Here is a 27189-nt window from a genome sequence, read left to right as displayed (position 1 = left end):
CTGATGAATACTTCTGTGAAAATCAAGGATCATTTATTTCATCCATTTAGTCTTGGGCACAAAAGAGATGGTCTGAATTTCTCACCACCCTAACCCTGTCCTCCATCACTTCAGCCAACACGCTCATCACACATAAAGTTACTGGATTTTGTTCAGATTTAGTAACTGAAGTCCTGCTGACAGGAACTCACAACAGCAACACCAGAGCCTCAGCAGAATGGGTAGCAGAAAGGATGGTCTCTAGCAAATGCTAGCTCCAGTGTGAGCTATAATGGATGGTAAGGTTCAGTTGTCAAATTAGTTTAGTGGAATCTCTCCAAAGAAAAATTCAGCCTTCTGCAGAAAACAAGGTCAGTGCTTCAACACTCAGTACATTTCCTCTTACTCAGTCCTAGCTGGAGCCTTAAAACGAAGTGATGAAAAGGGTTCCTTTCAGCCTCAGTGCCTACATTTCAGAAGAATGTACCTACCTAGCACAGTATCACACAGCTAAGAGAACAGATAAAGCCTTATGGAATTCTTGACTTCAAGTATCACTTAACTTTTTTTCTGCTTTTCTTTTTAACCAGGAGGTTCTGAAACTGTATTTCCAAATGTTATTTAAGGATAATAGGTGTTCCCTAGACACCCACATTCATTTATGCTCAGAATACTCAACCTCCTCCCAGCACAGCTTCCCCTTTTACCTTCTGTCGCTGCTGAATGTTGCTTATTGTGTCTGGCTGAAACTCCAGCTTGTCTGTTCGACAAAGTTTCCAATATAAAATAATAACGATCAGGAGCACCACAGCAACTGGGACTGCCACTCCAACAATAATCCACAGGTTGCTGTTCTGTGCCTCTGAGGAGGACTCCTTCAGCTTCTCCACAGCTGTGAAGTTAAAAGGAAGAGAGTAGTTTTATGTGGTTATATATTTTTAACTGAGGACACTTCAAGGTTATGTATTTTTATGTTCTCGTAAATGCTAGTTCAGGAATTCATCAGAAAGCAGCCACACATCACAGGAAATGTCTTACACTTACCAGTTAACATATGTCATGCTCAGGAAGCATGGGGCAGCAATCAATAGTTCTGGTCTCCCTCCCAAATACTTGTGCTTATATTACTCATGAAAATACACTTCTACCACACCACTCTGTAACTCCAAACTGAGATGACAAAGTGAAATGCATCCAGAAAAATGACCTGTCACTAACGTTAGAAGGCTTTTCACTTAACTGTCTGTATCCTCCTTTAAATGGTATTACCAGCAACCTCCTCTCTTTCATTATACACATTTTGTTACCCTCTCCGTCAATAATCACAGTCAATTTGAAATCACTAAGATCCTCCTCCCCAGTGGGTATAGCTCCACATTTTTTATTGTTTTTTTCCTTTCTCTATTTCACTGTTGATATGTGACATCTTTTACCCCCCAAGAGAAAAAAATGTAATCATACTGTAAAGTGCAAATAAATCAGTATTGTATGGAAAAAGTAAACTGGAAGAGCCAACAAAACTTTAGTTCGCTCTATTTTGCACAGCAGTTCTATGTGGGGATAAAACCCACAGCAGTAATACATTTCTAGTCAAATTGACACACGTTCTTAAAACAATGTTTTAAAGTTAAGAACAGTATTTCTATGCAATTTCATCTTTACCATTTTTAATAATAGCCATTCTGATAATAAAATTCAAGATTAAAGGAACATATTATTGTTTTTATGTCTCATATATACGATAGCTCACTCATGTCATGACATGTTCATATATAAAATCATCATTTTCTTAGACAAGAACTGTTTAGTTTCTTCTCAATAAGAAAAAAAAAAAAAACCCCACAACATTTTTATGCCTCTTTACACAACTGTTTAATGTCACCCTGTTTCTCCCTGCTGGCATTGGTGTGGACGGGATATGGCTTACGCTGTGCAACAGTGCCATCAATGCGGTATCCAAGGATGATTGCAGCGCGCTGGATGTCTACTCGGTTCATCAGGTCTGAGCACTTCAAAGCACTGAATCTCTCTCCATCTTGATCCTCCACAAAATAGATCAGCTCCACGGGGTTATCAACACCATCTAACCGTGACACGTTCACAATCTGTAAAGTAATTGGAATGCTTTTACATTTTAAGTTGTATTTATTTGGGGTTCCCATACATTTGACCTTTCAGTCTTCCCCACTCTTCCCCCTTCCCTTCACAGGGTCCAGGTCTTACAGATACTGTTATAAAAAACAGCCTTTGGAACAGCTTTGCCAAGTCAGTGTCCATATCTGTCTTAATTGCCACTGTATGCAACCACTAGTCCATCAGAAAAACTCCACACTGTTATGCTACAGCAATGCAGTTGTTGTAGAAGAAATACCTCTGTGATAACTAGAAATATGATGCTATACAAACTATCTAACTGCTGGACACTAGTACAGTTTGGAAACTGTCCATATCCCAGGGAACTCTAATGAGAAAACGATGCTCCAAAACACCATATGCAGCAGAGGTAGCACACACACAACTTAGTTCTCTCATCTGAGAAAAGCTTCAGTTAACACTGCACAAATGTAGACACACAAAGCTAATATTCAGAAATTACCATTTTCTTCCAAATAGAGATTCAGAATATTGTCGCCTAATCGTTACACAAAAGGTTTTAAGTCTTTCAGGGGAAGACGACATTGCTGAAATAATATGTCAAATTAAATAAGCACTATTTAAGTGCTGTGGGTCATGGAAGTTTACAGAAATTTCTGTTTTGTAACTGCAGGAGTTGGACTCAGTCCTTGCGTGTCCCTTCCAAGTCGAGATATTCTATGAGTCTTTGAACTGAAACTTTGCAGGGAAGTGATCTCTCACACAATACATTTTTATCGCATACTTGAAGAAGTTTCTATTCTTTCTTTTTTTCCTATTTGTTTCATGACAACATACAGATCCAGCACTGAACAGAACTGCATTTGCTCTGAAGATGCAAACACCATCCCACTCTGGTAGCCTCTATTTTCTTTGTAGCTTGTCGGGTAGTATGAGTTACTGGACAGATTTATTTCACTGCACTTTTCCATCTCTGAATATTTTCACTTTGTTATTCATAATGCACACCTTTTTGTTCCAGTTTTTCTGAATGTTAAGCATTTATACAGGCAAATATTCTGTTAGCTTCAAAAAGAACTTTTTGTTCTACCTAAACGAAAGAACTTGCACAGTCACCTTCGTCCTCCACACGGCTCCCTCTGGTATCCACCTCTCTTCAGGAAGGAATTTATTTGATGCTGTGGGAAGCAATTCTTTCTGCCTTCTTCTGAAGACATTAATAATCAAAAGAATGTGTGCTATGAAGAAGCCCTGTAGATACCATCTAGCCACCAAACATCTACATTGCAGATGAGACAATTTTAAATTCCTACAAAATTAAATTTCATACATAATAATTCTCTTCCGTACCATCATTTATATTCAATAGTGATCACAACCTTGAACTACCCCAAACTAATAGCAAGAGGTATTCTACTTTCAAAACAGAGTCTGAAGAGACCTGGAAGAAAATGCCACAAAAGGGCAATATATTTAGTTTCCTTATGAACTCTCCTTTACTATGAAGGCCAGAGTTAATAAATCAGAATCTCAATCAACTTCTCGTACGCTTAAAGTAAAGCCAATGCATAAACAGTTGCGCTTTCAAAGCTTACAGTTCAAATCAACTGAAATCAAGGAATAACGTTCAGCATTAGCCACATTTCAAGTAAGTTGGAGAATACCTAAAAATAGAGTAGAAAAATTATGGAATTTATGAAACACAGCAAGACCTGCTAGAAGAACTCATTAATCAATGCTGAATTCATCATAACGCTGTTCACTCTTCTGCCAATACAGAAGAGTACCAGTAAATAAGGTTTCTTAATGTGCTTACTGAGCAGCTGTAAGGCTGAATCTGGTTTCACAAAGCACAGATATATCATTAGTTAAAAAATGCTCGCAGCTTTGTATTCCTGCCTTCACCACAGCCTGGCCTTAATGCATGGAATGGTAGTATTAAGTGGTATCTGATTTCAGCATGGATGAGCACTTTCTAACAGGTACATAACTCAAAAGGGAGGTGAGGGAGCACAAAAGGCTGCGCATGATTAAAAAGCCAGTGGGTTCTCATTTTACTTTTAGGAAGCTTCTTTTTGTCACAGGCAAACCTACAGAATCAGAGAAAACTAGAGATTCTGAAATTGAATCATCATCGATTTTATGGAGTTGTGGAGTACTCAAAAAGTATCCTGCTTATGTACGTGTACCATACGCACAGAGTAACAGCCAGAACCACTGGCTGAATGGGTTAAGAAAGAAACTGCTCCACAGTTGCCTTCAAAAAGGACAGAGAAGAAGGATGACAGACACTAATGCAAGGTGTCTCATGCAAAACAAAACACCTTTAATATTCCCCTCCATGCTGAGGAATAGGGAAGGGTGAGAGGACTGTTTGGAGATAGAGGAAGCAGAAGCAGCTGGAGGTATTTTTGCACTGTATAGGGAACGTGGGAATGAACATGAAGTTCAACAGAGAGTGGAGATTCAGGTTGGTGCAAATGAACTAATTTCTCTGTTTTAAGATACATCTTCTGTGAAAGAACTCATTCTGAGTACAAAATTCCTTATGAGTGCTCACATCATACTGAGGAAAGCTGCAGGCTAAATTTCAAACCCAAGGGGAGATGGTTATAAAGCTCTATTCTTGGAGAAGCGATGGTTGAGCATGGTATTATTGAGGTGATGAGACAACTACACTTGTACGTACACTCACTGTGACAATATCAGTACTTCAGTTTTCATATCTGTCACATTGATTCACTACAACTTCTTTTTTCTGACCTCTAAGTTTGCTGCAGCACAAACTGGTACACTAGATCTAAAGTATTTTTAAGTCTACTTTAAAAATCAATATACACAGCCATTCTGCCCATTTTTACAGTTTCTGTATAGTAAGCTCTGTGCTATTTTTCCCCAAATATTCTCCATGCAGCTTCAGATTGTTGTTTTTGTCTCATAGGTCAGAGTTGTCTTTCTGTGCTAAGAATGCAAACAGAGATAGAAGTGGTATTTCCAGGCATTCAGAAATGCAGCTTGTGTATAAGGAAGCGTTTTACTTTTACAATTTGACAAAGAGGGAAGACATAGGGAGGGGTGACATGCAAGAATTTCAATGCAGAGAAGGCAAAAGATAAAAAAAAAAAAAAAGAACAAAAACCAAAAACCAACCAACAAACAAAAAAACCCTAATTCATTTAACTAAAATGTACAAAAATGATATAATCTTTGTTGATATTAGATGTGCGTTTAAACTCCAGAGAGTAAAGGCTTAATTGTGCTCAGATGCCAACAAATTTAATTTAAAACATGTCTTCAAGAGACTATCACAGGTCAGTGAGGAGAGTTTCCTTGGCAACCAGGTCTAGTTCAGAAATGAAACCAGAGAAAATCCGGGTGTTGGACAAACTCACAAGGCATGTGCAGAGCATGGCAGCAGACCCTGCTTACACTGCAGTGGGCAGAATGGAGAATGAGTTGATGTAGCCAGACACAGAATACAAGAGTTCCAGTGCTGCTCTGTGCAGAGGCTTCACCAGCCCATGAACTGGTTTGACTGGAAGCAGATTGTGGTTAACCTGAGGGTGCTCCACTAGAAACCTCCAGGGGAGCGGTCCCTGGGCTCTCATTGCCTGTATGGCTCTGGCCATTCATTCAACACTGTGGCAGGTGGCCAACATGGGCTGAAGCAAGTCGAACCACAAGACTGCACAGCAGCAGTCCCCACAGACTCCATCTGTAGACCCACACCTCCCAGAGAGACTTGGCCTTTTCCCAGACTACGTGCATGGGAGCAATATATATGCTGGTAGTAAGAAACCAAGAGGACAAAAATCTGCTCTAATGAAAAACTCAACTTGGTCATTACGTTCCCTCACACATTATGACTGTAGTGCCATCTAACCTGCCCTTTTCTTTACATCAGAACATCGTTCTTTTTGTCACTTAGTAGGACCACCTTTTTACTTTAAGTTCAAGAGAACAAGCATGCTGAAATAAAGGAAAAATACGTGTGTGTTAGCTACAGGCATATTTTTAAACTAGTATTATGCAGAGTAATCCCACGTGAATTTAATGACTTAGAGTTATTATGATTAACACTTCACAACATATATTATGTGGTCTAGTCCGTGTGGGTGCAATGCAAACAGCATCAAGCATGTGCTTTGAATTTGCAGCAACAGCAGATCCATTTAAATACAAATATATGACATGCTGTATGAAACAGTAGCATGAACACAACACAAAAATCAATGGAACTATTTCATGTTTAACAGCCAAGTATGAAACTTCAGAGGTTTTTGTAAGTGATGGTTTTAGGTGTTTTTTTAAATCCTGGAGTGCCACCTGTTAGCACAGAGGAGGGGAAAACATCCTATTTGGGCATTCTAGGTAGTCCAAAGCTCTAATATGAAGTGCACAGATTCAAAGATTAATTTTCAATATTCTTAGGTCAAAACACATACCTTCAGAAATGAAATCGAAACCTCACAAGCTATCAATTAGTACTAGAAGGGAAACTAATATGCCTGCAGTAACATTCACAAATAATTGCTTCACCTTCTGACCCACAGTCTTGAATTTCCACAGAGCTTAGAAATGCCACATTTCAATATGCTATTAATATCTTCCACCTCAGGAAAAACAGGTCTACGGGGGTTCCACACAAGTGAAATGTGTGTCTGGTCTTTTGTGAATATATGCACGTCCTGCTAATAGAAGTATCCAACACACTGGCAGCTTCTGGTCATTATGTTCACTTTGTTGTGGCTTACTAATACAGCAGTTGCAGCTTGGTGTACAAGAAATATAGATGGGAAAATCTGAATACAAAACACTAGGAATATAAATGGCTGTCCCTGAAGACTCAAACAGATGCAAATACACAACACACTTCAGATGCAGCTTATAAGCTTGGCTGCAAGGAACAGAATGAGCAGCAATAAAACCAAAAGGTTTATTGCAAGTGGCTATGGACCAGATCTTCAACTGACAGGGAAGCACCTCTGAAAGAAATCAAGAGCCCACCAGCAGGTGCATCACTCCAGCTGCACATGTCTTCGCACCTGGAGTGATGCTGACATATCTACTACACTGAGCCTGGAAAAGGTCAACATGAGAGCAGCTCTGCATAGCAGACAATCCTTGCACCACAGGAATACTGGTGTGGTCACAACCCTGTCTGTGAAATCTGCTGTCTTCTCAGACTTAGGCTCAGACTGCAGGTTCCCATCTGTAGGAGTGCAGCAATGACAGGCCAGCTTTACAGCACTGCTGCGCACATGAAGCTGGGTTGCTCCAGCCAGTCCTAGCGCTCGTAAAAAGTAAGCAGCATGTCTGGCAGCTTTAAGCTTGGACCATCAAACACACAGAGCAACAATCCAGGTGAAAAGGTTGTTACTTCCAGGAGAATTTAATATTAAAGCTGAACTATTCCTAACTATCTATATACATTTTATACAAGTTAAATCTTAGCCAATGCTTTGTTCTCTACAGAAACACCATTTCAGCATGCATGTTCTCTGCTGCAGTCCTCACTGAAGTGTTTGAGCTTCCCTCTGCAGAATATCCAGGTTAGAGCATGGCTTTGAGAGCTGGGCATGGGGGAGAAAAGAAACGAGAGGTTTACTGAAATACTTAGTTGTAACTGATGCAGTTGAGAGAGGTAACAGATACCCTCACCAATGTGAGGAAATACCATAGAGAGGAAGACAACACAGTCTTTTCACTCATCTGCACACAGGTAAAAGCAAGTGCTCTGGAATATCCACCCATTAGGCCTCACCCGGAATCACATAGCTAAAATCTTATGAATAGACTTCAAAGGTTGATATTGTCTTTGGGATTCTTTCCCACATGTCTCCTGAGGGCACCAACAAATGACTCAAAGTCAAAGCCAGAAAAGTTTGTTCACTTTCTGGTTGTTAGGAAGTGGTCTCAGAGACAAAATTAAACAAAACAACTTCATAAGAAAGCCTTAAGCATTAGATAATTAATAGGATTTATGTTTAATAAGAGCTATTTGAGATACCTTAAACTAATAGCCTCCCTGGATGTCTTACCTACTATACCTCTGGATATTCTGCAAAAGTAAGCAAATAAGAAGCTGCAGTACCTGACCATACCTACCATTATTTGTGCAGAAAAGTACCACATCAATCAGGTATCTAGCAGCGAGGATCACATGCTGCAAGCATGTTATAAACACCGTCCTTCTGCCTTCTCTTTTGCACACCTCCTTTATTACAGCACTAGCCACGCTGAACAGTGCTGGCAGTGAGCACCTGGAACAGCCTTGTGTTACGTGGGATGGAGGATGCGCTGACCGCAACAAACAGAATCCGCCACAGCCTGAAGACAGCAGTTTGCAGACTCTTTGCACTAATTAAATAGCATAAATGAGCAGCGATGCTGCTTGGGACATGAGCTGCAGAATCCACTTATATTCCAGTAAGTAATACAAAGTCATAAAAAGAACACTGTCTTTTCCAAAATGTTCTCCTTTAGATGGAAAGGACCTGTGTGGTATCTTGTGCATGAGAAAATAAATGACTTGAGCTTTATTATCTAAAACAATAAAACCATATTCTACATGTGCACATTTTATAGGCTGTGGTATCTTTGTTATCAACATAAGGATTATGTGTTTATTTTATATGCAAAGGAAGGACCGAGGCATAAAGAATGAAGCGCAGCAAGAGGTGTTGGGAATACGAGATTCAAAGTAGACATCTATTAACAGCAATTCAAAGCTGCATGGAATAAAAATAAAAATAAAATCAATTACTGAAACAGATGTTTCTAAGACAGAAAAACAGAAGTAACAAAAATTCTGACATATGGAAATCTAACTGCTAGCAAAAACTGTAGGGTCAGGTTAAATAAAGACAGAAAGTCTGAACTGCAAGATGGGCATCTGTGAGGTAAGCCAACTGTCGACTACTTAGCTAGAAGAAATACATTTTAAGATTATCCATGAGAAAGCATTGTGGCATTCAGCTTGATGAATTGACAAGAACGCATGTGAAAAATTACAAATTAAAATTAAATATCCACGTCTTCACAGACATTATGTCAATAATTCCAACTTCAACAAAACTGTAATGAAGCACTGGTATTCAGAAGCTGTCACGTGTGCAAAATTTGACATATTTAATCAGTCTTACTTAAAACTCTCTTCTGCAACCAGGAATGCTATGACAAATAGGAATTTGTGAGGCCAAATTTACTACTCTACTCCTGCATCAAGCAGCACATGATTTTATTTCATATGTCTACGCCTTCACAAAAACAACAGAGACCTGCAAAGTAGCTGTTCCAGCAAAGTACCTTTTTGACTCAGATGACCACTCTATCTCCTTTTCTAGGCACCTCCTGTAAGTCAGACAAGATAGCCAGTTCTTTAAAAAAGACGTCGGTAAAATCATTTTTAATATGTTTTTTCAAAAGTCATCAGAAATTTTTAGTAGCCACTTAACACACTCAGTTGTTTCCATTTGTTATTTTCAGTTTAAAATACAACGAGGTAGCCAGATGAACCATATTTCAAGTACAGAACACAAGCATCATCAACTAGCTAAACTAGTCAATTGCGATACATGCATGTGAAATATCTTTTCTCAACTCAAAGCCTAGGTGTTATGAACTTATTCAATGGTTTATTCCCCTTTATTTCTTCCTCTGACTTTAAGCTCTGAATACCTGCACAATGTTGCTGCCTGCAAAACTGGCTCGTCTCCATATCCGCCCTCTGGCCAAAGCCTCGTTTAACAGGTGAGCTAGCTTCCGCTCCATCTCAGCCTGAAACACTTCCTCCTGAATTCGCTGGTCGACGACACCCAAGAGAACTACATTGCAGAGAAAGTAACCCAAGAACACAAGTGAATTAGTAAAAGTTTTCAGTGCCTTTTCTGCAACTTCAATTACAAGCGTTGAGTCACTCTGTGACATCTTAAGGACAATTCGAGAGCAGCAGTATTCTTAGGGGAATACTGTGAAGTTCAGCTGGTGGTTACACATTAGAAAAGGAAGGTGTTGGATCGGGAAAGCTTAAAAGAAATAAATTTAAAAAACAAAATAAAATAGGGCAGAGGGCACTTCTGGAATCTCAGCCAGTCTAGGCAGATCCAGAATACTGAAGAAACAATTTAAATTCTAAAAGAGCATGAACATATGAGCATTAAGTGAATTAATCAAACACAACCAAAAGAGAACATTCAGCTGAATTGCTCGTTGCAACTAACTGCCATCAAAATTTCATGCTTGGAAGTGAGGCATGGTGAGAGACGGGCAGGGCAAGGGTTCAGAAACAAAGGAAAAAAATTGGACCACATGAATGACACTGTGCATTCCAAGTGTGTCTTCCCTAGATAAGATACAGATTACCAAGTCTCAAATCATAGAATATAAATAAAGGTTAGTAGCCCTCCCAACTTCACTCCCTAACCCCAGGTAATGCAGGTCACTGGGGCAGTCGATGCTGAGAAAAATACCTGAGGAACACTGCACAGGGAACAACAAAAAACTGTGGACTTTTGCCAACAAGATGGCATTCCGGTAAAAGAAAAGTATAGTTAATGCAGCAGCAGTCATTTGAATGATTTAATTAAACAATCTTAAAGGATAATAAACTGACTCATCACTGACTGCAGCAAAATAATGCAGTTTTTCTTCCTGAGGCTCTCTGCAAACATGGTTTGTTTGTTAAAAAGTCTCTTTTACATTAAAGCTTTTCATGTTTATTTATTCATAATAAAAAGGCATTCAATCAGATAAAATCCAATAATTACAATTTTAGTTTTTTAATTTTAAAACAATTATCAAAACAACTTGTTCCATTCAAAATTTTTCACTGCATACATTGAAAAAAAAGGAAGTATTTTCAGGATTTCTCAAAGATCAGCAGCATGTCTGCTAAATTCAATCACAGACAACGTACCTCAAAATAAAATAGCAAAATAGAGAGTGGCTTAAGGCTATGATATACAGCAAGTGGAATGTCGTTCTTGCCTATACACTGAATTTGAGTACCAATGAATTATGCTTTATAGCATGAATTGTATTATATATCCAAGAGGGACAACTACAGAAAGTATTGCATCTGCCAATGTCTTAGAATCACTGGGATATTTTAGAGTACCCATGCACTTAGGTCTTGGTAATCTACTATTAATCTACTATTAAAAACAAGCTTATCTTTAGCAATCACAAATTCAATAATCTCCCTTTCTCATTAGTCATACTATCTGTCTAGAAAAACCTATCAAATAATGAAAAAAGTCATTAACATAGAATGATTTTGCCATTAGAGTCTAACATAGTAACTTAAAGGACTAACTAAGCCAAAGCATACTAGCTCTTCCCAGGATACTTTCAATTACTGGGATTACAAGGAGTTCCCCTGCATCAAAGAAAGGTGTTGCGATTGGCTTTTACAATCTTACAGCCAGGAATTTTAGGGAAGGAAAAAAAGAAAAAAAGAAAAGAAAAAAAAGAAAAAAGTTGTGCGAGACACACACGTGCATTCTGAGCTGGAAGAACCTTTTTTGTTTGCTTGCTTTTTACTGCAGGGTGTAAGGAAACTTCCGACAAGAACCAGTAATGCAGACTTCTAAGCAGGTGAGGGTATGGCTATCTTAACCAAATTGACAAAAAAAGCCAACATAAATGCTTAAGAAAGGATGACACTGCATGTGGGATACACATGAGTAGTTGCTCTGTTACTGTACATAATCTGAAATCCTTCAGCTTTCTTCAGAAACACAAACTGTGTGGACTTCAGCAGTTGGCTTCCTGCTTAAAAAGTAAACTGGTCACTTGTGAGAGGAGATAGGGATGCCTGAAAAAAACCCACTGTGTCTATACTACTTCTGGTAAACTATGGATGCAAAGATTGTGGGAAGACACAAGTGTATCCAGGACATCTTCACCTGAACAGCAAGGTTGCTAGGCAAAGCCTGGTCACCATTTAGGCTTTCTGTGTTGAAGAAGTTGGTAGGATCTACTGTGCTTGCGGGTAAACTCAATATCCTTTGATCATGTAAAAGTGACAGCTAAACCATATCAGTTAATTACAGAATAAAACACCCAGCAGACTTGGGTAGGAGGGGTCTACTCTGAATGAACCAGAAAAGATCAATGAAACATGATGAAACAGTTTCTTGCAGTCAGAATATATTCATTTTTATTCTGTTTTATTCCTGGCATGTTCTTATATTAAATGCCACAGAAAGTTTTCATTTTCCTTTAAAAAAATAGAATATCTTAAAATCACCTGAGAGCATACAGAGTAGATAGCTCACACCTGACAGCATAAGCTGTCTCGCTAAGAAGGAACTGCTTTGTAGCCAAAAACTTTGGTATGCATTATTGAGGAATTGCAGTACTTCATTCTAAACACAGGAATTACGTTTCTCAGATGTTACAGTTCATCACGTCTTTAGCTTTTAGAATTGATTCTGCTCAGGCATTAATACCTTGCAAATGTGCAGCCCCCCATGTTATCAATATTTATTTATGCTAGCTATCCTACTAACAAAAATAGCCGCACTTCTACTCACATGAACTGTACATACCTGTTCTCACCCAGGAAGATTTCATCAGCTGAGACACGTTAAGTTTAGGATAATGGAAGGCTGAGGGAAAAAGAGAACGGAGGAAAAACAACAGTTAGAACACTATTCTCAGTAACAGATTTAAAAAAAAAAAAAAGGTACTTCATAATTCATACTGTCAGTAAGCATCTTCTTTACACAGATGTATTACAACTCCCGAGGCTGTGTAGACGAGATGGTAGAGCAAGTGCTCTGAATGTACACCCCCTGGTTCACCTCGGAACAAAAAGAAGCTAACGGGAGCAGTCAGATTTATTACCTGAAAAATTTCAAGCTGCTGTACTGAGGTCGTTGCTCCTACAAACTTAAAGAGTGAAACTCACTGTGAATTCTGTTTCCTACTGAGCTAGCTGCAGGATGAGACTTTTTGCTCAAAGGGCAATGAAGCAATTCATGACTGTTTGGGAACAAAAATACGACCTTCTGTGAGGCAAAAATGACACGGTAATACTAAATGTAAAGCAGAAAATCAAATAGATCTGATTTGAGTTCCAGATTTGTGCAGAGGGAAAAATTTAGAATAGATCACCTTGGTAAATTGCTTTATAAAAATCACAAATGAATGCATGTAGAAGCATTGCCGTGAACAAATCTCGAGGATTATGTATGTGTGTGGCTTGATGGCCTCAAGATTTTTGTATAAAGCTGTGCTACTGAATGAAATCCTTGGCCCAGTGAAGTGAATAAAGTCAATTTCCAACGATTTCAATAAGAATAAGATTTTCCCCAAGGTTTCCACTGGAGAGCAGTAAAGACATGTTGGGAAACAAGTGGAGATGGGGGCTGGGCCAACCGTTTCCTCAAGGGATGTTTTAAGCTTCACTATAGCAATACGAAAGAGGAAGGGTCATAGCTTTCTCAAAATATTTAATCCAGATGCAGTTTGCTAAGCATTATACAAAGGTTAAAAATGACCTGATCCATGCTAAAGCAATTTAAAACAAAGTTGTACTGTCTTCAGTTCTAGGTAAAGTTTGTCACTACTGCATGCCCTAGAGATGCAGAAAATTACCGGTTTTCTAATTAAATCATGCCATAATTGGTAGAGCAGCTGACATCTGTCAACATATCTAAAAATGATTCTTTCGCCCCTTAAAAAGCTTACCAATTTTTTACTAATGCAAAGGCTGGACGTTAGGAAATACTACTTCTCTGAAAGGGTGGTCAGGCACTGGAATGGGCTGCCCGGGGAGGTGGTGGAGTCACCCACCCTGGAGGTGTTCAAAGAACGTTTGGACGTTGTGTTGAGGGACATGGTTTAGTGAGAACTATTGGTGATGGGTGGATGGTTGGACTGGGTGATCCTGTGGGTCTTTTCCAACCTTGGTGATTCTACGATTCTATGATTCTACGCATCACTGGTTAAACTGTCTCTTTTATTCACACAGAATTAAATGAAAACGTGGTCATTCCTCTTTATTTCAATAGCAGCACCACCAGAGGTACACTGTGACTTACTGTTCAGAAGGGTATCAGAATACAGTCCTTTACTCTGAACATGGAACATCAGCACTCTATACACTGATCAGGATGCATCACATTTCCAGAACTCTCAGACACACAAATAGCACCCCACAGTCCATTTAATTTAACACATTTATTTTTGGCACACCACTACACGATTCTTCTGAGTGCAGCTTATACTTGCTCTGTAGTTATATCTGCTCTGGTCACGCAATTGTTTACTTTAATTTAGAGATACAACCTGAACAAAAAAGCGTAAATGAAACTTCATCTGTGTTTTCCAAAGCATGGAAAGAGCAAGATAAGAAAATCAAAAAGCCTCCAACGGCCACAAAACTTTGAACTGCTAACAGATGTGGGTTTTTTCTTCTTTTTAAAACAAAATCGTGCTTTGCCTCAATACTTAATGCGCTCTTCACGCTTTTTCTAATTAGTACTTGAAAACGATTTAATTCATGCAAATTACTGGATGACTATTCACTTAAACTTTTCACGGAATTAATGAAATTTAAAAATAAACCGATGAGCAGAAAATCTTGGAATTGAAAAGAGGGATGTGCCATGAACACTGGCAGCTAAGGCTGGGTTCTAAAACCTTACAAAGAGTGCATGAAATGAAGGACACTTCAGACAGTGCTCTCAAGTTGAGAAATCCAGGCCCCAGTTCCTATACCACTGGCCATTCAAGTGTCTCACCACACGTGGCCCAATTCTGAGCTCAGCTGGAGCCTCAGCACTGCACTGTGATCATATTTGCAAGATACCTAATTCCCCTGGAACTAATGACTAAAACCAGCGCAGAGTCAGGGGAAAGTTGGACAGACAAAATTGCTGGTTAGATTATGGCTGGTCTGCTAATGACTACTGAAGCATTAATGAGGTACACACTAGCATCACTGGAAGATTCCATGACACAGTTCTGAAACACCATACCATGTAATGGCATTGATTCCATGCTGACTGAAAAGGCAAAGGGTCACCCAGTCACCCAGAAATCTTTCAACAGCTGCTTGAAGCACTCTACTCCAGCAATATGGCCTTTGCCAGGTGCTCTGGTATGGATATGACTGACCTTACACCAAGACATGTGGGACTATGCATGCTAAAACAGATACTATATCGATTCCTCTTATTTATAATCAATGGAGAAACAGCAAGAGAAAGTAGGAGGGGGAATGAAGGACTTAGTATGAGAGCTCATGGAAACACCGGGGTGCAGGTAGTATTAAAATACTGCATCTGATCCAGAATCCACTCTGACGAAAACTGCCAAAATATTCCGCAGTCCTTGGATTATATCACACAATTTCATCCTATCCTATTAGCCTTGCAACATCTCCAAAGTAACTGAAATAGATACTAACCATCCAAGTGCTAGTTACGGCACTGAAAAACAGCCCCAAGGCAACTCTCTCTATTTTTAGCCATAATAAAAACAAAGCAATTTATCTGGGGTAGGCTTACAAAGGATAATATTCCTCTTCTAGTCCACAGCTAGCCCTTCTTTCCCTGTCCTCAGAAATCTTGCAGCCACAAACAAATAACTATATTCCTTCCTACTGCTTTTTTTTGTGTGTGTGTGTGTTAAGAACTAACACCTAAAAACCATGATTAGACATGCTTTTCTTTCTCCTAACATGTAGTTTATGACTATTGAACTGAATGAGTTTGCAATCTACAATATGAGCCGTAAGGTGGACAGCACAAAATTAGCATGCAGGAAGATGTAAACTGGACATCTGAGTGTAAGTGTGTTGCTGAAATAGTAGCTGCTATTATAGTACAAGCAGCTTGTCCTTAGTGTGAATCAGTGTGAACCCCCTGGCTGCTTAGCTCACCTATAGACCAGGTTACTAGCTTTGTGTGCAGATTAGAAAACTTATGATATTCTATACACAGCCCTAAAGGGAAAAAATTCACTACCAGGAGTATTAACTGCTACCAGGCCCAACAGTCATGACATAAATGCCACAGAACCGTATGGCAAGGAACATTTCATATTTACATACCCATATACCTTCCAAAATTTCCACCAAAGATTATGTTGAAAAGCAGATGGTCGCAAATAATTTGCAAAGAGCAAAGTAGCTATATGTCAAAGCAAGATCTTCACAATACCTTGCCTGTTACGACTGTTCTGCAGACCAAGGGAGAACATGAAAATAGAGCTTGGGGCCTAGAAATCCAAAGCATTTAGGTGCTGGACTGCCAAAGCAGCTCTGAGGATCTGGTTTTTGGTCGCCCTCAGACTGCTCAGTAAGAGGTCTCAGGAAGAATCTATCCAACATTGCTAAGCCTTTGGACATGATTTCTGGCTCTGAAGATCTAAAATCCTTTGGCTCAAAACAAAACCACTGCAAGAGTGCAAAAATAAAAAGCTATGCAGAAATAGCTATAAAGAGCTGAGTAATGGTGCCTCACTTACAAAAGTGTGTGAATGACTTCCGCTACTGTCCATGCTGGCAGACAGACTCAGTTCTCAACAAGCTGAGAAACTGTTTTCTCACTTTGCTGACTTATCAAATGGCGCTTTGCCTGGTGTTCCACCATGATGAATCCAAACATGCTGAAGCATTACAAAGACCAAACCAGAGAAGTGCAAATCAAATTGAGCTGTACTGCAGTGTGCTACATCAACAGTAAGTTAGAGCTTTCTAGTGACGTGCAGATCAAATACTGCAAGATACTCATTGACCTAGGGCTGCCCGGGGAAGTGGTGCAGTTCTCATTCCTGGAAGTCTGTGTGTATGTGGCACTGAGGGACATGGTTTAGTGATGGGACTCAGTAGGTCAGGCTGGTGGTTGGACTTGATGACTGTGGAGTCCTAATGGCACTATCTTGCAAAAGTAGTACTTGACTTCCTCACTCAATCTGCTTCACACAGCTTTCTCTTTGATGTGTGAGCTGTTACAGAGTTCTACCAGCACTGTCAAGGAATCAGTCCCACTGGCCAGGCACTAAAAGCATGAAAATAACACAGGGAGAATTCCTGCTCTGAGCACTAAATAAATTACTCATACACTTCTTAAATACTATCAGGAAAAAAGAGCAAAAAAAAAAAAAAAAAAGAGGCGAACAGTTCATATACATGTTTAATAGGAATAGTTTTCCCTTATTACCAGCTTGTCTTTTAGGATGTACTGATGTAGGTAAAAATAATGTTATCAAGCTGCACCGTACAACCCACCACACAAAATGAAAGATAAGATTCTCAGCAAGGGGCCACCTCCAAATTCACTACAAACAGCCCTCCAGACTATGAGAACAAAACTCAAAACTGTAGGACCAGAGGTGTGTACAGCACAGAAAGAAAAACCCAAACCACTAAAAGTAATACCCAAGAGAATAAAAGTAATAAGCTCAAGGGGAAAAGTGCACAAACAAACAAAAGAACAAACAAACAAACAAACAAACAAAAAAACAACAATGCATAGTGAAAAGAAATGTCTTTCAAGCAATCCATTTATTTTGAATTGAATGAGAGGTAAAGATCACAGCCCACAGTCTGAGATCATCTGTGGCCTCACAGAGAACCAAAGAAATGCTTGTCATTTACAGACAAGAATTCTCAAGGTTTTTGTCTTGGCTCGATTAAATACTATTGCTACTGCAGAGGTACATTCCATGTGAAATCAAACGAGGTTAGAATAGAGGAAACAAGAACGTCAATACAAATAATAGGTTATGGTTGCAGAGGGAACAACAACAGAAATAAATGAATTAAAACAAAAAAGATTGAAAAATTAAATACCACCTACCACTAGGACTTATTTTCCACCAAATATTTGACTGTATAGAGAGAATCACTGTGTCAAGTGCTATAAGACTATATGGCCCATAAAAAGTATCTTGGGTGACTAAAAATCTGCTTTGGAAAGCACAGTGAGATAGGAGAAACAAAGAATTAACGGGCTGGATTAACATTAACAGGTGCCACCAGGAAAAGCAGTACTGTTCTCTCATGATCTTACTTATGTTCGTGAGTCACTGCTGTCAAGAACAATCCATTACTGTACAAGGATTACTGTTCAAATGAGAAACTTAGCTTATTCATAAGATTGAGGTCACTTGTAAAATATAACCAAACATAAGTTGTTAAGAGTGAATGTCAAGGAAACTCTACTACGCAAGCAGTTCCCACTAATCTTAGTTTAGGACGACCATGGATTGGAAAAAAAAATGACTTACAATACAAGTAGCACACAGGAAGCGAGAGAGAGAGTTAAAAGGTAACACCTTTAAGATAACAGACAGAAGGAAAGGATGATGACAACCGCAATAAGTTGCTGTAACACGGATACACACCACGCCAGCAGAGAAGTACAGATTTGCTTGACAGAATTCATGGTACAAGTCAGGTACCTAAAGATATTTTTAAATTGTAGAGAGGAAAAAATACTTAAAAAAGTATTTTGCAGCCTTGGCCACAAGTACTCACGTTCAGCAATTTGCTGCACAGGAAAACCCAGATAGAAGCTGAATTCCACCACGGACAAGTTTCTTAACTGTTCACTGACTTCTGACCCATTTAGAAAACCATATCTATCTCGAATGGCAAAAATGATGCTCACAGGGCCCTGACGAAACGCAGCCCCAGGCCTACTCAGAGTTATATTCAGTATCTGAAAAGACAAGATTGGAATAGTGTCAGCAAAATCAAATCACTGGCATTCGTATCCTTCACTTGGTAGATTTTTTTTCCTAATATGAGGGGGAGTATTTTACATCAAAGCAGATGGAAAACGCTAGATGAATGTTGAAGTGCATGGGACAGACAGGAAGACAACATGACAAAGGCAAATGATGAAAATAGATGTTCTCTTGGTCAAAACCGACTGCACCATGCATACCCAGACCCCTAACCTGTTAGAAATTTCATTTTGCCACCTATACACGGGAGCAACTATGTCCATATAGACAAGCCTATTCCAAAGAGTATTAAACCATTTAAAAAGAAAAATTGCTAAGTTGATAGTCCAAGAAACTGCCTTCATTCTATCTAGTTATATTGCTTCTCTCAGTTGGACAGTTCTGAGCACATTGCTATGCACTTGATCTATACATACTAGATAGTATTTTATATGCTATAAAGCTTATGTAGTATCTTCTGCTATGACTTTATGATACCACAGATACACGTTTATGGTGCACACTGCACAATATTATTTATTTATTTATTTGTTTATATTAATTTTGGGACTACAGCAAAGCTAGAATACATTTAAGAAATCAGAGAAGAGGGATTTGATCTCTTAAGTTGAATCACTGACTTTCCAGGAGGTTTTAAACTCTATCATGTAATTCAGTATCCACTGCATACTCAATACATTTCACATGCGAATTTCCAGTATTAGCTGCCATGGCAACATACAACACTAAAAGTATTTCTACAACTCAAAAGAAACTTGAATGTTTGATCCTGACACTATGCATACTATTTCTGTATTTCCTAATAGGATCTCCTGAGTGGCAATGAGACCTGAAAACTGTCTTCCAACAAAAACATAGTGACTGCACTCGATTCTGTAATAACAAAAAACAATGAGAATGAGGTTGAAAAGGGCTAGGGCAGACTTCTGTGAAAGGATTATGTGAACAGCATAAGCCTGTTTATCATAGAATGGCTTACGTTGGAGGAGACCTTAAAGACCATCTAGTTCCAAACCATCTGCTGTGGACAAGGCTGCCACCCACCAGCTCAGCTGCCCAGGGCCCCATTAAAACTGGCCTTGAGTGCCTCCAGTGATGGGGCACCCACAGCTTCTCTGGGCAGCCTCTGCTAGTGCCTTGCCACCCTCTGTGTAAAGAATTTCCTCCTAACATCTAACTGAAATCTCCATTCTTTTAGTTCAAACTCTTGTTCTATCACTATTAGACCACGTAAAAAGTTGGTCCCCCTCGTGCTTATAAACTCCCCTCAAGCACTGAAAGGTCACAATGAGGTCTCCTTGGAGCCTTCTCTTCTCCACACTAAACAAGTCCAACGCTCTCAACCTTTCCTCATAGGAGAGGTGTTCCAGCCCTCTGAGTATCCTCATGGCTCTACTCTGGAACCAGTCCAACAGCTCCATTTCCTTCTTGTGCTGGGGGCTCCAGGCCTGCATGTAGCACTCCAGCTGGGGCCTCACAAGGGCAAAGCAGAGGGGGACAATCCCCTCCCTCTCCCTGCTGCCATCCCTCTTTTGATGTAGCCCAGGATGCCACTGGCCTTCTGGACTGCAAGTGCACACTGCTGGCTCATGTCCAGCTTTTCATCGATCAGGACCCCCAAGCCCTTCTCTGCAGGGCTCTTCATATTGATATAAATTCCTGTTATTTTCATTAACGCTTATTGATATAAATCATCATTTACTTGGATCATCCTTTCAAGAATTTTGAAACCAGTGATATGTGCCAGATTATTTTGCAGAGAAAAGTTCTGACTTTCTGATGAAGCATCACAGTTCTACATGATCTAGATAGGAAGGGGTAGCCTGTGGACACCTACTGGCTGAGTTAAGCACAGGACAACCAAAGGCAAAGAGAAAAAGGGACAGATACAAAACATACTTTTCTTTTTACCTGCACAGTGAAGTTGTAGAACTCCTGGTGTTGTTTGCTCACCTCCATGAATGCCATTGTCAGCCCCTTCTCGATGCGCTGACTGAAGTTGCAGAACCCAATATCCATGTTTCGAGGCACAAACTGAAGCACTGAAGGTAAAGACTACACATTATTTCTACAGACAAGTACTTCCATGAGAGCGAACAAAATGAGCAAGAGAATCCTCGTTCCATAGGACTATCACTTTTTCGTGGAATTCAGGACATATTCTATGAAAACCTGGATAAAAATACACATTTTGTGCTGGTGCAGGAAATTTTCAGCTCATAAGAACCTGTAATTAGATTATCCAAAGATACTGCTGACAAAATACCCACTGTTTCCTCCTGTATACTGAAAGACCTTTGCTACATACAAACGGGCTAATTTCAAAAGACTTGAGTGCTGAATCAGCCACACTGAAATCCTTCGTATTCAACAGTTCAATTAAAATCGTAAGGAAAATAACAATAAATTTCTTTTTAGACCGGAATCTAATAGTCAGCATGTCTGAATCACACTGGATCCATTAATGTATGTTAGTAACAGCCGAACTTTCAAAATACCTAACTAGCAGGCATTCTTATAAATCGGTATAGATATGCCTTAACATCCTTGACAGAAGAATGAGAACAGGAGAGAAAGAGAAATGTGAGCAGGCACACAGATCTCTGTCTATGCGCCCATCTATCTGCACATCTCCTGATGTATTCTTACCCAAAGAAATGTTATCATCAGGTTACAGACCCTAATAGGGTCTGTTACACAAAGGTCACAATGAGGAAATGTAGCTATCACCCATTTGTTTAACCATGCTAAGTGGTGGAAAAAGATGTCCCATTCACACAAAGAATTTCTGTCTTAAATTACAGATACTAACAGAGCAGAAAAAGCACATGAAACATACCTGAATAAAAGCACCTATTGTTTGATGTTCATGTACTCTCTGCCCATTTACTCAGTCCCTGTCACTTCCTCATTACTCAGTCAACCAATCAGGCTACTGTTTTTTGTTATGCAAATACTGCCTGAAGAAGATTTTAAATGACACCACTGACTCTCAAAAGCCATTACATGGTTAATGTTACTTTAAATCACTAGTAGTCATGGACTTGACATATACTGCTGCCATACAACATCCATGTAAAGCTGAGTACTGCACGAGCCATCCTCTTGCTCACCAATTCTCACTGTGAGAATTACAGAAAGTATAATTTAAGGTAAAAATAATTCCAAACGTGAGTCAAGCATTACAAAGTAGCTGCATTGTGATCTTACGAGCAAATGGAAACATTTTTCTCCTCTTTCCTTTGCAAAATGCTGTGCTGATCAGGGTATCGACAGGAAAGGGGGCACCGAAAACACTCACTTTTCAACACGAGAATACTGCTAACGCTTCAAGCAATACGAAGACTGCAAACAACTTGCACTCCCTATCAACTGAAATATGAGGCGAGGTAAAGAGCATATGCATTTTGCAATGTGCCAAACTCTCCTGAAAAAATCATGAAATGACAGGCTTAATTGTTAATTAAAATTTACCACAGATGCTACAAGTATTTTAATAACAAATAAATGCTCACAGCAGTAGAACACAATTTTCACTTGAGCTCGCTTATACTTAATCACAAGACTCTCCACAAATGGAGAGGGGTGAATCAGTATGAAGCTACACCTTCTCTGCTTTGTGCCAGGAAGAACTCACCTGTCTGAACCTGGAATCTGCTATCCGGCACAGTGAAAGAAGGCTGCAGGGAGAGGATCGGCGGGGCACTGCCACGGAGAAGACTGCTGTTCACAAGCACGTTTATGACAGCTATTGCCGTGTAAACAAAAGGGCCTGATGTCACCAGGAAAGCAAACTTTGGGGAAATTTTATACACCTACAGAAAGAAAAGGAAATAATAATAATAAAAAAAAATTCAACAAGAAATTTGGCAGCAACGTTTTACACATACACAGGCACAGGCATTTCTAAGCTTAGACCTCTGTAGGTAGGAAAATGCAACCTTTGTTTTACAAAGAGCAGGAGCACACTGACTCTGACAGGGCTCGCGGCCTCTCCTCCTGTGCATCAGCAAGGCATGCCCCCTGCACCTGGCACATCGACTGCCGTCTCCTCAGCACAGCACATCTACCTCAGCTCTTCTCCATTTACTGTAGCACAGCAGCACTGCACCTCATCTCCATTCCCCAGGAGTGTATGAGAGTTCCCGTACAAATTGCTGTCTACTTACTGAACCATTTGCACAGCTTTCACATTTCAGATCTATGTTGCGTAGGAAATGCACTCTATAATATTCACATGTGATGTGTGAGAAGCAAAATACACATAACCTGTGTTTTATGGATATATTTCCCCCACACACGTATTCTGGAGAGTATCTCTCGGCACAGTTACAATTACAATTTCCCTCTTCCATTTCATTGCGTGACTTTGAGACTTCTCAAAAACCCTGAGGAGCATTAGACATCATGTAAAAGAAATGAAATTGAAAGTTAAATATGAGCCTAGGCAAATGTTTCCATGCAGATGCTTTTATTACGTTATTATTCTGTCACCTAAGTAAAAACAAACTGAAGGCTTTTATTTATTCAAACAAATTCCAATGCCTTTTCTCCCTATGGGAATCTCTCTCAGTATCAAGGACACCTACTTTTCCCATTTCCCAGCATTATTTTTTTCCTCTTTCTGTTATTTTGCTCCCTTCCCCCTCCCAGCCCTTTGCTTTATTTGCTCAAGGCATTCAAAAGGAAGTATTTTGGGATATCATGATGGCCTCACAAATGAATAATCTGAACCAGAGACGTGAAGGTTGTGATAGAAGTGCACTCCTTAGATGGAGAGATGCTGGCATCTGGCAGGCTTTGTGCTGGTGAAGGGGTTTTCCAGATAGCCCAACTTCAAGAGGTGCCTTATGAAAAAGCCCGGTGCTACTTAAATTGTAACCCACAGCTCTGCGATGGGATTCCTGCAACAGCATAACACAATGGTAATTGCAGCCCTTTCCTGCCCTCTAGAAACATGATGCATTTCAAAGGGCTAACACTCACCAAAAGAAGCTACCTAAGTAACAGAATAAAAACCTGTATCTTGCTCATTACTCTTTCCTTCTTCTTAGTCCACAAATATACGCAGCATCCTGCTTTTATAAATGGTTTTAGGCCCACAGGACACAAATTTGTTTGATGTGAGTAATATGCACAGCTCTTCTCTGTTTCTCTTATCTGAAATTTTATCCTTTTATCTCAGGATGAAATGACCTCTGCAGCTTCAGTTTGTCAAATGGAAAACAGCAGTTATAACAGGTAAGACACACAAAGAGAAACTTGTCCATTACTTGCAAAAGAGATTGCTTAAAATTCAAAAAAAAAAAAAAAAAAAAAGAGGAGTTAGAATTACAAATCTCACTAACAATTTGCTGGTGGTTTTCCAAAGCCATATACACTGAGGCTTAGAAGAGCCAGCATATTGTAATGGGCTATAGTTAGGCATTTAAGACGAGAAAACAAGCTTCTGATAACCAGCTCAGCTTCCTGCACCTCTGACCTGTTCCGGCGTGCTACAGTTGCAATGAAAGCAGCCTACACTGGGAACTCCCCTGAAATTTTTCATTGACATTTTCACCTGTACAGCAAATACTCATACTTCCCTTCTGCATTTCATTGCTGCAAAAGAGCAAAAGTAATGTCACAATAATGGAAAGTTAAAAGAACTTTTTAAACTCTCATTTTCAGGTAGGTGGATCAGAACCAGTGTAGGTCAAAACAATACCTATTTCTGCTGGAGATATTTCAGGGTTGTCTTAAGTTCAATCTCAGCAACTTAATTCAGATGCCAGAAGTAATATAGCCATGTTAGCATGATGCTGTATACAAGGTAATTCACAGAGAAGTTTGGAAGGTTATGCAGGATAGATGAGAACAACTCATGACTCTTGATTCATGAATGAGAACAGTTCCTTCTGGCACAGCTCTAATGGTTCACAAACTCATCCATCCATCCGTCCATCCATCCATCCCTCTCTTGGAGGTTTCACTTCTGCTGCCAAGACAGTGAGATGCTACCAAACACGCTAACTAACCTACAGTTTTAGAGTGCTATCTATTAAAGCTAGCAAACACAAATTCTAACACTAAAAAACCACAAGATTTCTTTTTACCTTAACACCTCAAAACTCAGCATGCACTCCTGAGCCGTTCCCACAGCAAAAGCAGAAACCTTCAGGATGAGTCAACGCACCACATCAAGCTGAGCCATCTCTTCTGCAAAGCCAGACAGCTAACACAACCCTGCCGTTTCCAGGATACAATCTATCTTATTCAAAGCTACCCTGACAAGAGAGAATGCTTCTAACAAGGCAAGGTTTTAGGTCCCAACTTATCATAGTATTTGGGGAAAACATGATTGCATGCTTAACTCTACTCCTTACGATTTTCCATAAGCATTTGCTATAGATTATTGTCAGCTAAACTGTTTGATTAGATGCACCTTCAGTACCATCCAACCCATGCCTACACACCACAGTATTATGCTGTGTAAACATCTGGTAGAAGGCATAAAAAATCTATTTCCTCACCACCTTATTAAGCATTCTGGAACCAGTCTGCAGGGAGCATTTAACTTCCTAAAGATGAGCTACAAAGGCTCACAGGTCTTAAAAATGAAACAGAGATTCTGCTCCTGCACACATTAGGATCCGGAGGCAACAATTATCCCACTATTTTCACACACCTAAATGATAACAGCCATGGTTTCAGCAGCGTTGAGCAGCAATGGATGCGACAGAAGCCAGTGCAAGTCCACAAGGTGGCACCTTTGAAGAAAGTATTTCACTGCCAGACAATGAACTCATTTCCTTACTTTTAAAGCAGAGGTTTGCAAATTTTGGATTACAGAAACCTGGCCCGAAACCCCAGATTAATGTAGTAACAAAGTCACTGAGGTATACGTTACACTGCATGATAAAATTTCCCAGCACAAATGAGGCTGGCAAAAAGCTTTCTTCGGTCTGTATGAACTTAATGGTACCTGGGGTGCTTCCAGCCAGTCACTGCCAGCACTGTTTTTTTTCTCATCTCCCCATGCAACAAAGCTATGTTGACTGAACGCTGCATCTTACTCAAGTGTCAGAAAGCTTACATTAGAGAAAGCTGAAAAAGACTGCTCTTGTTCAAACCACAGGGTCTTATCCTTCTGCAGATGCCACACGCTGAAATCAACTGGAAGGAAAGAACTTTCAAATTTTAGGTTACTCTCACTTTCCTGTAAGGAATTTTGGTAGAAAAAAAGAAAAACTGGAAGAAGATTATTCATGAGACAGGACTTAAACCTGCTTCTCTTGTTTTGTTCCCACCCTTCAAATTTAGCAGCTCAGACTTTTTGAAACAATAATCAGAGGCCAAAGTTTCAACTGAAAAAGCTGGAAAAAAGTGATTCGCCTTTCAGTGTTAAACTTGGATTGCATTTAAAGTGAGTAGCAGTTATAACCAATGTTGCCATGGATTTTGTTTTTAAAGCACACATTACTACCAAGTTAAATTTAACAAGACTGTCTCTCGATTTACTGAGCATTACATCACAGCAAGGGAACAACATCTGTGAGCTGTAATAGGAGACACAGTTAAAGAGCAGCTTAAAGAAGTGTGCTGCTTTACCATAACTTGCAAACGTGCACTCACTTCCTGGGCACTTTTGACTAACAAAAATCACGTCTGCTTTATTAATTAAGTTTAGCAATACGGGAGAACTCTGTTTAAAATTCTGCATTACATCACCATAAAACATGCTGATATTATAGACAGCTTTTTATTTAAAATAGCAGTTTTGTTAGTATTCCACTGCTAGAGGTGAAGGCATTTGCTGGTGATTACATTTAGTGCAAAAACACTTATACCCAAAGGCATCACTAAAAGAACACATAGCAGCATACGAGCATAAAATCAGCATAAATGATTCCACAGAGATGGTTTCTCCTTTTGATAAAAAAAGAATCTGCCAAGGATGAAGCTGGACTAACTGCGTTACTTATAAAAGCAGTTGCCAGTAAGCAGCCTTAGAGCCAAAATGACCTACTGAGAGCTCTGCAAGACGACAGTGGGCATGAAATGAAATGATTTAAAGTGGAAAGAAGTAAGGATATCTAACGTTTGCTCCACTCAACCTTCAGATAGTTAGCAACACACTTCATCTGATTCATGCTATTATCCAGACACCTCCATACCGTTGAGGCATATAAGGTCACTGAACATCAGTGCAGTTGGTCACCTTGAACTTTCAACTTCTACTTCACTATGCTAGGTTTCAAAATTTAAAGGTGCATTTCAGAACGTGGAAGAAAAATATGTTATTTACAAAAAAATACAAAAAAAACCCAACAACCCAACCTTAAAAGCTTATGGGCAGGTATTGCTAAAAGGACCCAAATGAAACATAAATCTACGGTGGCTGAAGTTTGGAAGAAACACACAACACAC

The 27189-nt window shown here is 39.5% G+C and overlaps 1 protein-coding gene across 8 annotated transcripts in view; it reads right to left on the bottom strand.

Annotated features, from left to right (window-relative positions):
- The window catches only part of KIAA1549 (UPF0606 protein KIAA1549 homolog), a 157660-nt gene that overhangs the window by 39374 nt on the left and 91097 nt on the right, over positions 1 to 27189 (bottom strand). For all 8 annotated transcript variants that reach the window (XR_005844153.2, XM_046910086.1, XM_046910088.1 and 5 more), the window contains 7 exons: positions 22418 to 22595; positions 20692 to 20822; positions 18569 to 18752; positions 12627 to 12686; positions 9754 to 9899; positions 1907 to 2084; positions 687 to 871 (listed from right to left, as the gene is read on the bottom strand). Coding sequence is in view for 7 of the 8 variants with exons in the window: in XM_046910086.1 (XP_046766042.1) it covers positions 687 to 871; positions 1907 to 2084; positions 9754 to 9899; positions 12627 to 12686; positions 18569 to 18752; positions 20692 to 20822; positions 22418 to 22595 (1062 nt within the window). In the remaining variant the exon portion in view is untranslated. The remainder of the gene's footprint in view (positions 1 to 686; positions 872 to 1906; positions 2085 to 9753; positions 9900 to 12626; positions 12687 to 18568; positions 18753 to 20691; positions 20823 to 22417; positions 22596 to 27189) is intronic.

This window comes from Gallus gallus, chromosome 1 (assembly GCF_016699485.2).
Source record: "Gallus gallus isolate bGalGal1 chromosome 1, bGalGal1.mat.broiler.GRCg7b, whole genome shotgun sequence".
In the NCBI taxonomy this organism is placed as follows: Eukaryota; Metazoa; Chordata; class Aves; order Galliformes; family Phasianidae; genus Gallus; species Gallus gallus.
Note: the sequence above shows the minus strand (reverse complement) of the source record. Positions and strands in the feature narration are given on the sequence as shown.